This window comes from Sapajus apella, unplaced genomic scaffold (assembly GCF_009761245.1).
Source record: "Sapajus apella isolate SASKATOON/1434 unplaced genomic scaffold, GSC_monkey_1.0 scaffold126, whole genome shotgun sequence".
Taxonomy (NCBI): domain Eukaryota; kingdom Metazoa; phylum Chordata; class Mammalia; order Primates; family Cebidae; genus Sapajus; species Sapajus apella.
This window is the reverse complement of record NW_022437066.1, coordinates 4,381,291-4,392,348: the sequence shown is the minus strand read 5'-3', so window position 1 is coordinate 4,392,348 and position 11,058 is coordinate 4,381,291. Positions and strand designations below refer to the sequence as shown.

Here is an 11,058-nt window from a genome sequence, read left to right as displayed (position 1 = left end):
CACTGCCCCCAAACCCACCCCCTTGACATGCAGGGCATGGTGTGCAGGGCTAAAAGCCAGCACCGGGCGCTGAAGGCCAGAAGTGGTGCCCACGCCTCCCACACTGCCCACTCCAAAGGAGCAGCCCCACTCCAGGCCCTGAGCAAGCAGCTGGGGTGGGAGAGCCGACGCTTGGCTGAGTCTGGTTTCAAGGATCAGGACGTACAGAAAGTGTCTGGCATGCATTCAGGTAGATACATCGAGGCGCTTCTTATTGTTTATAATTATGAAAAAGGCTTGATTCAGGGGCCCAGCGGGAGGGGTGGCACCCGAGTAGCCTGGGCCAGGGATACAGCTGGCCCCGCTGGTTCAGGCTTCCTAAATGGGGTCATTCAGAGCCTGAGGGCACAGGACAGAGGTGGCGACTGCAGTTTCCAAGAGAAGACTGATGACATGGGAGTCCCCGTCCTGGCTGGCCCCCGGCTGGGACTCCCGGGCCCCCGGCCAGCAGTGGGGTGGGCAGACGCCAGACCTAGGGCTTCACCAGATACGCCAATGGGTCGTGACAAGGCCTGGGAGGAGAACATTCTTATCTTTCCAGCTTGGTCCTGAGCACCCAGTCACAACGGAAGAAGCGGGTTCTTTAGACACATTTGGTGCAGCGTGGTGGGCGCATCACAGACCCCCGGGGACCTCTCAGGGTATGGAAGAGATGTTTCTCTGGGGCAGGGAAGGACAGCAGGAGCTGCAGGAGGGGAGACGGTCTGGGACTCTGGCCAAGCGTGAGCCGCGGAGGGCAGGAGCTCAGAGCCAGCCAGGCGTAGCGTCAGACACAAGTGCAGCAGAGGGTGGAGCAGTCCAGCTTGGCCGGGGTCCCCGGGGCGCCAGCCTTCTTGTTGACCTTGGGCAGCAGCAGAACAAAGGACATGGCCAGCGCGCAGTGGTAGAAGCTGTGGACATAGGTGTAGTCCCAGTCCTGCGGGGGGCTGGCGGTCAGGCTGGGGCTCAGCCTCCTCCCCGAGGCTCCTCCCTCTCCAAGGCCCAGCCGAGCACCTCAAGGCCCCCGCCTCTGCCGTGGCCTGGTGTGCCCTGTGACACCTGCAGGAAGCCTTCCCAGCTGTCGTGCTCACGGTGGCCCTTCCCTCCACCTAACCCCTGGGCAGCAAGGGCCAGGGCCATTCTCCAGGCCTCTAATGATAAGGCTGCACTCCTTCCTTCCTCCCCATCGCTTCTCCCTGCTGTCCTCTCCTCCATCTTTCTCTCCCTCCTCCCCTCCCTCCCTCCCTCCTTCACTTTCTCCCTTCTCCCCTCCCTCTCTCCCTCCCTCCCTCCCTTCCTCCTCCAGGTGTCAGGCACTGGCCCCAGGCCTCTCCCAGGCTGTGCTGCCGTCTGAGATGCCAGCTCTCTGCAGGCGGCTGGCTTTGGTCTCTCTGTGACCTCTAGGTCCACACAGGCCATGATGCTGGTGGTGCTGGGCATGGGCAGTGCCCCTAACACCACCCTGGGAGGGACTAGTGAGCAGGGAGTAATGCCTGACTTTGGCCTGGGGCTGTCAGAGTCCCCCCCAGCATGGGCACAGCCCTGGTATCCCCAGCTGAGCAGAGCCACGCTGAGTGGGCTCCCCAGCACAGGACACCTCCCCACTGGGCTGGTACCTGGAAGAAGAAGCGCAGCATCAGGGCCAATGCCCCGAAGCAGAGGCCGGGGCCTATCTGCTGGGTGTAGACGCTCTTGTCTGGGTACAGACCCTTCTTCTCCTTCATTTTCTGCAGCTGTGGGGATAGGAGGCCACAGCAAAGCATTTAGGTCACAGCACTGGGGAACACCCTCCCTGAGCCAGCCCAAGAGCCGGCCCTGCCCAGGCTCACCCCAGCCCTCTCCCGGCCTGACAGGAGGCTCAGGAGCCTCCTGCCCCCAGCCTCAGATGGCTTCTGCTGGACAGGGCCCTTCATGGTGGGACCCAGCAGGGACCCCAGCCCAGATGGCTGGGAAAGGGCCTCTGGGCCACATGCCCGACAAAGACCTCGCTTCCCTCTCGCCTCTTTGGGATGTGAAAGGCCACCCTTGCACCTCTCCTCCCAGCCGGAGGGGAGCCCGGCGGGGACTAGACTCTGTGATTGGTTATTGAGGAAGGTACTGGAGTGCTTGGGACCTCCCAGTCCAGGGTGGCCCGTGGGGGTGGCACTTGTGGTGGTCCCTGAGCCACAGACAAGCATCATTTGCTTTCCTAGTTAAAGGACCTGTCTCATCCTCAGTAGACAAACCTGGCCAGCATGGCTTGCTTCCCAGGTCCCAGTGCTTAGGAAGGCTCCAGGGGGCGTTCCCACTTAGAGAGGGGTCTGCATCCCGAGGAAGATGCAGGAAGTGTGGGGCCACAGCCCGGGGACCCGCCAGGTGTTTTCTAGGCCATTTCAAGTGTTTATTTTGGATTTTCAAGGGCAGTTGTTTCCTGGAATGAGGGTGGATTTTTCTCCCTGAGCCAGCTCCCTCTTGGGAGAGCTGGGGAGTGATAGCCCCGTGGGAACGAAGTGAGGAGGGTCGGGTGATGGTGCCCTCAGGGCGGGGCTGGCACATGGGGTACACTCAGGAGGCTTTAGATTTCAGTGGGTAAACTGTCAAGCACAGTGTGTGGCACAAACCCCTGGGGGCGGGGCAGCAAGAGCCGTATGCTGGGTCAGATCAGGTTTTGCCACCCAGCGAATTGTGAATCCATGCCCGGCTTTTCGTTTTCTGGAATTCCATTGCCAACAAGGAATTGAGCCCCTGCAGGCATACAGTAGTGTGAAGACAGCTGGACCCGTGTGACCTGGCTGGGTGCAGGGACTGAGGCTGCCAGCCCTTCTCTGGCCAGTCCTGCAGTGGCAACACTAGGGAGAAGGAGGGGGCTGGCCCCAGGTCACGCAGAGGGCCTGGCCCCGCCCCAAGGGCGCTGTCGCCCAGTCCTCCCTCCTTCCTCCCCCGCTGCCCTTTCCCAACCCCTCTCAAGAGGGGAACGAGGCTCAGGGAGAAAAATCCACCTTGATTCCAGGAAACAACTGCCCTTGAAAATCCAAAATAAAATCCACTAAATGGTCTAGAAAACAACAATTTGAGCCCAGGTGCGGGGAGGCGGGTGGCCCCTCCCGGGCCCCTGTGGCCGGATCTGCAGCCCGAGGGCGTTGGCAGTCTCATGGCTCTTGGTGGGACCCCACCAGTGAATTCTCTTCTGGCCAATTACAGTTCAGCCCAGTTCAGACCTGGCCAAGACTAGAGGGAGGGGCAACCTCCCGGGGCAGAAGGAGGCGAGAGGCGGGTGGCCAGGACCCAGGGCCCTAGCACGCTCATGCCCAGGCCGCTCATGCCCAGGCCGCTTATGCCCAGCGCTCCCTCTCTCCCTGCCAGGTGACTCCCAGGGGCCTCCAGGGTCAGCCTAGGGTTAGCTCTGCTTCCCCAAGTTGCAGCCAGAAAGCAGCTCCTCTGTCTCCTGCTCAAAAAGTCAGGTCCTGGCCCCACCACCGCCCTGCCATGACGTCCTGTTAAGTTGCTGAGGCCTCCATGCCTTGGTGTCTTCATAGGCCAAATGGCAAACCCGTCCTGTGCTCCCTGGCTGCGGGGAGGATTAGGACGGGCTTTGCAAGCTGCCCGTCTGGACTCGATTCCCCTCCCCACAGCCGAGGACCCTCCTGCACCGAGAGCTGCCCTCCAGCATGCTGGGCACCCTGCAGCCCTGGTCGGGGCTGGCAGTGTGGCTGGGCTGGACCAGGCCAGGTCCTCTCCTGGCATTGGGTCTGGGACCCTGAGACTCCAGCTGGCACTCCTAATGTGAATGTGCCAGAGGGATGTTCAGGTGGTGCCCGGGCTGCCTCGGGACTGGAGGGCAGGCTCAGGCTGAAGCCTGTCGGCCCCCAGGTCTGCGAGACCCCCGCAAGGGTGAGCTCCCTCCTGCTCTGGTGTCCCAGGAGACACCCCGGGTCTGCTCTGCCCTAAGTTCCCTCTTTAGCTTGGGCTAGTTTGAGTGAGGCTTGGTCCCTGAGCCAGGAGGGCGTTGGTGGGATGGAGGAGGCAGGGAGCACTGAGGACCGCGTGGGGTCCTCGTGGGGGCCAGCGCCTCGCTGCTCTCAAGGGGCTGTCTGTGCTAGAAGCTCTGGCTCAGGCTGCTTCACTCTCACACCACGCTCTCCCTCATGGCTAGAACCAGGCTCAAGGCTCACTCCCTCCAGGAAGTCTTCCCAGATGACTCCAGGCCATTTTCCAAGTTGATGTTGCCTCTCTAAAGCAGCTCCTAGTAAGAGTGATGATGAGAGAGATAAGAAATAGCTCCCATTTGTGGAGCACGTTGGAAGCCAGGCTCCATGCCAGGACTTCAGGTGCCTCCTCTCAATGAGTCTTTGAATCACCCCATGAGACAGGTGGGGGCTGTTATCACAACACCTGCCTTCCATATCCAGGCACGGAGGCCGAGAGGTTGGGTAATCAGGGCTCAGTCTGGAGCTGGTGAGCACAGACAGGATTCACACCCGGTCCGCACAGCCGGAGCACCTGACGGCCACTTTCTAAGTGTTTTTGTGGAATTCCTGCCTCCACCCACTTGCCTACGAGGCCAGGAGGTAAATGAAGACCTGAGGTAGGGGGAGTGGGACAGGGAGGGGTGACGGGCCCCTGGGTCCCCATCCATCGCGGCTCGCGTGGCACACACCCACTTCGCTGCAATGATGAGGATGGCAGTGCCGATGGGGCCCGAGTACACCCCGTAGCCACGGCGGTCATGGTAGACCCGCACAGCGATGGTCAGGACGCCAAACATCACAAACGTGGACCTCTTGGGCTCGTCGAAGTCGGCCAGTGCTGGAGGACCAGGGAGACACGGGGGGAGGTGAGTGGTCTCTCTTGCTCCTCCTGGCTAACCCCCACCCCCCAGTCCCCAGGAGGCATCCTGTAGGTGCCCCCTCGTGGCGTCCCCTCAGCCAGCGAGACCCTGAGGCCCGGCCTGGTCATTGATGGGGTCTGAATTTCAGCCAGTGTGAGAAGACAGGCAGCCTGCTGCTTCCCCACGGACACAGCAGCTCGGGTTATGCTCCCAGCACCTCGTTTTAATAAATAGACCACAGCTGGTTGTGGTGGCTCACGTCTGTAATCCCAGTGCTTTGGGAGGCTGAGGCGGGAGGATCGTCTGAGGCCAGGAGTTCAAGACCAGCGTGGACAACACAGTGGAATCCCCCCCCCATCTCCACGAAAAGTTAACTGGGTGTCGTGGTGCATGCCTGTAGCCCCAGCTACTCGGGAGGCTGAGGTGGGAGGATGGCTTGGGCCTGTGAGTTGGAGGCTGCAGCTAGCTGTGTTCATGCCACCGAACTCTGGCCTGAGTGACAGAGTGAGATCCTGTGACTAAAAATCAATCATCACTATGCAAAGTGAATAGGCTCAAACCTGTCCCACAGGATCGCAGGACAATGACACCAAGACTCAGGAGAGCTGAAGCCCTTCCCAGGCCAGGCTCGATGGCAGGGAGCCTTCAGGTGATGGGGACCCTGCCACAGAAAAGTCAGTGGGAGAAAAACACTGTGGGGCAGGAGGCTTAGGAACGGTCCTGTCTTCCAGGCTGGCTATCACTTGTGTGTGTTGATGTTTGTATGAAAGTCTGGGAGGCGAAACCCCTGAGCGGTGGACGGGGGTCCCCCCGGGAGGGAGAGACGGGAGGGAGCGCTTTCACTTTTTCCTTCGTGTGCCTCTGCTGTTGAAATGCGTCACAACAAGTTTTTACCAAAGGAGTCGGTTTAAAAGCGTATGAAAAACAGGCATCAAGGCATTTAAGAGGTGCGTGTTCCTTTCCAAAGATTAAGCACAGTCCTGAAACCTGAACAAGGGAAGAGGTCCCTGGGGATGGGAGTGGGGACGGAGGGCGGGGCTGCTTTGAGGGTGGGCGTGTGGACACTGGGGGGCTGGCCCTCGTTCACAGGGCTTGGCTACAGGGGGTAACCACTCACCCATCAGCGACACCCACATGCTCAAGGCCGTCCCGTAGACGCTGAAGTACTCCAGGATGTCACGGCGCATGAAGCACAGTACGGACAAGCCGGGCCCGCTGCAGGCATGGTGGAGCTGCCGGAAAACGCACAGGTGGTCACAGGCAAAGAGGACAGGGCTGGTCCCCGAGCCACGGCCCCCGGAGCGCCAGGCCACTTGCTGGCTGCGAGAAGTCACTTCGGTGAGTCACTTAGTGACTGTGTGCCTCAGTCTCCCCATCTGAAAAATGGGGGCATTGCCAAGTACTCCCACAGAGGGTCCTGTGGGAATTAAGTGGCACAGGCAAGTGAGGTGTGTAGGGACTGGGGTGTGCCAAGGGTTCACTGAACGTCACTTTGGCAGAATGTGCTCATCTGCACGGGCAGGACAGGGCGGAGACCTCGTGGTCACTCAGTGAAGCCCGCTCAGGTAGAGTGGTCCCGGGGGCAGAAGCCCACACGGCTCTCCCTGAACCTTCAGCGTCGTGCTTTCAGGAAGCACACGGCTTCGAGTTCATTTACTAATCTTTGGATGTCGGTCCAGAGCCTCTTTGGGGCTCCTTTGTTCTTTGGGGGCTCCTGGGGCCCTTTCTTGCACAAGTTATCCGTCTGATGACTGGTCTACACTGTGGCAGTGTTCTCTGGCTTGAGTGGGCATTGGAAAGGCCGGGGCCTTGTTTAGACACAAGTTGCTGAGCCCTGCCTGAGAGTTGCTGATTCGGGAGGGCTGGTTTGGGTAGGAAACGTGCGTTTTGAGCAGATTCCCCGCAGCGCAGCAGCGGCTGGCAGGGCCGCACTGTGACAGCTGGGCTGCAGCTCCCGGCTTCTGTGGCTTTAATGTGGACAAAGATCTCGGAGACCCCCTCGCAGGAGCTGAGCACGGCCCCCCAGGCTTATCCAGCTCTGCCCTGCGCTCTCATCACTGCGTCCCCGATACCCACTTCCATGGCAATTTTTAAAGCAAAACGCTGCCAGGGAGTGTTTTCAAAGCAGCCAACTGCTTTTCTACAGAAAACAACTCTCCTCTTGGATTCGCATTTCATCATTTTAAGTAATATTTAATTACATGACATAATTATTTTGACAGGTTCAACTGGCACAAACAAGCTTGGGAACCAGCACGGTGGACTCTTGGTCAGCCCAGCTCAGCGGGAGGAGCAGACGTGCTGGAAAGCAGCCCGTGTCTGGAAGTGACAGGGACACCACAGAGGGAGCAGGGGCCCTGGGTGACCTGGGGAGCGGGCAAGTCGGGGTCGAGGCGGAGTGCTCCTACGGTTACAGCCGAGCATCGTCGGTTAAATTGCACGCGGCCTAAAGTGAAGGTGCACCTAGGAGGCATGACTAGAGATCTAGCAACTAAAGCAAGGGAGGAGGCGGCCCCGCTTCTCTCTGTGCTTGCCAGGCTCACCCAGAAGACCGCGCCGAGCTCTGTAGGCTGCACCTTTTTTTGAAGTGAGCCTGGCAAAGAAGCGGCTAGAGTAGGGTGACCAGCGGTGGACGTGACTGCTTCCCTTGGGGACAGGGAAGCTTCAGAAGGGGCCGGCTCAAGATGTTCACGCCTCTGTGGGAGACAGGAGCGAGGAGGACTCCCGCCCCGTGCTGTTCTCGTGTTCCCTGGGCTCCTTTCCACCCCCACGCCGGCCTCATCGCCTGCTCTCTCTGCGCCTCGCTGTAGCACCGATCATTGTGTATGATTAAGCCATTTACCGCGAGAGTCTGATAAGGACCTGTGCCCTTTGCCCTTCGGGAGCAGGAATGGCTGTGTCTGGTCCCAGCTGCATGGACGGCTCCCAGCATAGAGTGCTTGCTGCGTGTGTTCAGGGACGAGGAGGCTAGGTTCTGAGCAGTCTGAAGGAGAGCCCACCCACCCTGGGGACCCGGAGCCTCTGCCACCGGGCCGCTGGCTCCTCTCGATGGTGGGAACTTAGCTCTGTCCCACAGGTGGGGAAGGTGAACTTCAGAGCGGCACCGCCTGCCCAAATTGGTGAAAAAGTGCAGCACTTTGGAACAGCAGTGCAGGGGGCAGAGCTGGCCTGGCCAGGGCTGGAGGGGTGGGTGTGGCTGGGGACCTGGGGGTCAGAGCTCAGGCTCAGGAGTCTGACTTGGCAGATGCTCCCAGTGGGAGCTCGGGTGAGTGGCTGGCAAGGGAGCCTTCTCTGCTGTGAGGGGACGAGCACGCCCCGTCTCTGTGGGGTCTGCACACGCAGCAAGGGGTCCAGCACAGAGATGGAGACTGCCATGGGAGGGGCCTGATTGGAAGGGAAGGGACACCACGCGGTCAGCAGAACCTTGGAAGGGACTGAGTGTGGCTTTGAGGACAGAAGACATTTGTCACAAGAGGCAGCTGCCTCTGCCACTCTGGGTGGGGCAGGGTGGGGCCTCTGAGACCAGTGCAGAGGCAGCTGTGGGGCCAGCCCAGGCCCAGGCAGGGAGGGGTGGCCTGGTGGGTGCTTGTGGTTTGCTGGGCTGGGTCTAACAGGGCCTTTGAGAATAAGACCCAGCATCTCTCCCTGTGCTAAGGCCCTGGGATCTGCAGAGAAATCCTAGCTCTGCTCTGGGCTTCGGCATCTTATCTGCCCAAGAGGCTTCCTAGTCCCCACCCGGGCTGGAGTCCCAGAGGAGTGAATGCAGTGGCATTTGGGTGAGTCGGGAGCTCTGGAGACTTTGAGGCTCACAGTGGCACAAATGACTCTGCCTCTCTGGAATCTGGTTTCTTCATCTATCAAATGGGAATCAAGATCCAAGTCTTGCAGGGAAGGTGAAAGGCTGAATCAGACGCTGTGCATAGAGCACCCAGCCCAGTCCCCCACCCTGGATGCTGGCTCTCGAGATGGACTCAGAAACTCCAGGGCATCTGGTTCCACAAAGGACCCAGCCTGTTCCTGGCCACTGTCCCCTGTGGGAGTGGAACACACCGGAGGGGATGTGTGCATACCTCGCTCATAGCCACATGCACACACTCAGCTTCTCCCGCTGCAGGCAAAATTGGACTTGACCAATTCAGGATGCAGGTGTAACATGTGAATACATGCTTGCAAACACATGTGTGTGCTCAGGGCCTCCCCCGCTCAGGACTGCCTGTGCGTGCACACACGCGCTTGGCATTCTTGCCCACAGAGGCCCTGCTGCTGGACAGGGAGGCTGTCTGTGGAGAGGAGATAGGGTTTTCACAGGTCAGCCCAGCACTGCCCCGAGAAGGAGGCTGGTCGGACGTTTGCCTCCCCAGAGCGGGTGTCGTGCTGGGGATTGTGCTGCCGGTGAAGGAGGGGTCTGATGGAAGGAGAGCGAGGAAGGCTTCGGGAAGGCAGGAGGTGGGGCAGCAAGTGTGGGAGCCAGCAGTGAGGGCATGTCGGCAGAGAGAGTCCGAGAGACGCAGAGGCAGGAGGGCAGGAGGTACCCAGACAGATGAATGACAGCTGCATGGAGAGACGGTAACAGAGAAATAGATCGCAGGTAGATGGCTGGGTAGACAGAGAGCTGGAAAGAGAGGAGCGAGCTAGAGCGGTAGACAGCTAAAGCCAGAGAGACGCATGGAGAGTCCGGGACCGAACCAGTGAGGGGGGATCAAGAGCTTCAGAGAGAGTGAATTCCGCGGGAATCGAGTTCCAGAAATCCAAAGAGAACCAGACGGAGAGAGAAAGGCAAAAAAGGGAAACGGAGAAAACCAGACACACAAAACCAGTAAGAGAAGCACAGAGTGAAAGAGACCCAGAGAGAGAGAGAGAGAACAAGTCCCAGAAACAGGCACCTTGGAAACAAAGGCAGACCGGGTTCCAGGCACTCCCGAAAGACAGAGGACAAAACCACCCAATGACAGGTACCAGGAAACAGAGAGCGGGAAAGAGCCAGAGAGACAGCGGCGAGAGTCAGCTAGCCAGACGTAGAAATAGAAAGAGAAAGACCCACAGGGAGAGGGGTAGGCCCCAGAAGAGGGAGAGATCAGCAGGCCCTGCTGAATGAGGGCAGCTCCAGGATTCTGGAATCGGACTCACCCTGGCGTTCACACTCCCTAAACCCCACAGACCCCTTCCCAGGCCTGGCTTGCCCCATTCATCTCTGCTCCATCGGGGCCTGTGAGTAGAGCTGAAAGAGACCTGGGGAGGGGAGGTGGCCCACGGGCAGCCCTGCAGTGTTGATTAGCAGCTGAGAACAGGGCCACTCTGGAAGGGCTTGTCCTCAACTCAGTGGCACTGCTCCACCCTGGGCTTGGTCTCACACAGGCAGTGATCCCAGAGCAACTTCCTGGCACAGATAGGGAAACTGAGGTCCAGAGAAGCGAAGGGGCTCCCCTAGTCCTCTCTCTCCGGTCTCCAGACCCCACCTGGGCTCGCTCTTTCATTTTCAAATCCCTTCTGCCCATCACCCAATACGAGAGCGCTGTGGACAGACAGTCTCTCCTCTGGCTCCAGGATGGGGCCTGTGTGGGTCTTCTCCTGGCCCCCAGACTCACCGCCACGAAGAACAGGGTGAAGAGGTAGACCATGGCCTCCATGTGGAACCGCCTCTTGGCCGCGATACTGACAGTGGGGAGGAAGGCCAGGCTGCTGAGGGTGGGCAGGAGCAGCTTGGCCACCAGCGTCCCCATGGGCTGGGAAGAAAGCACTGGCTGGGGTGGGGTGGGTGCTGGGGTCCTGGGTCCCCAGCACGAGCACGAAGGGAGAAGGGCAACTCCCTTTGGGCAGGGCTCTGATGGCAGCTGTGGGGAGCGCCCACGAGAGGATTTAAATGCCCTGGACGGAGGCGGGGATGTGGGCACACATGTCGAGTAACAGACAGAGAGGATCAACAGCTGACACGCCACGTGACCAGCACTTGCCTCTGATTTTTCTTTTCTTTTTTTTTTTTTTGAGATAGAGCCTCGTTCTGTCGCCAGGCTAGAGTACAGCGGCACAATCTCTGCTCACTGCAACCTCCGCCTCCCGGGTTCAAGAGATTCTCCTGCCTCAGCCACTGGAGTAGCTGGGACTACAGGTGCGCGCCACCATGCCCGGCTAATTTTTGTATTTTTAGTAGAGACAGGGTTTCACCGTGTTGGCCAGGCTGGTCTCGAACTCCTGACCTCAGGTGATCTTATCGCCTCGGCCTCCCAAAGTGCTGG

General features: G+C 59.6%; 1 protein-coding gene across 1 annotated transcript; it reads right to left on the bottom strand.

Moving 5' to 3' along the window:
• Positions 1 to 227: 227 nt before the first annotated feature.
• Positions 228 to 10,754, bottom strand: MYMK (myomaker, myoblast fusion factor). The gene is made up of 5 exons (XM_032261984.1): positions 10,411 to 10,754; positions 5,943 to 6,057; positions 4,655 to 4,803; positions 1,635 to 1,751; positions 228 to 955 (listed from the first exon to the last, which is right to left on the bottom strand). The coding sequence occupies exons 1-5, from the start codon at positions 10,543 to 10,545 to the stop codon at positions 806 to 808; spliced, it is 666 nt and encodes a 221-aa protein (XP_032117875.1). The 5' UTR covers positions 10,546 to 10,754; the 3' UTR covers positions 228 to 805.
• Between the last annotated feature and the right edge of the window lie 304 nt (positions 10,755 to 11,058).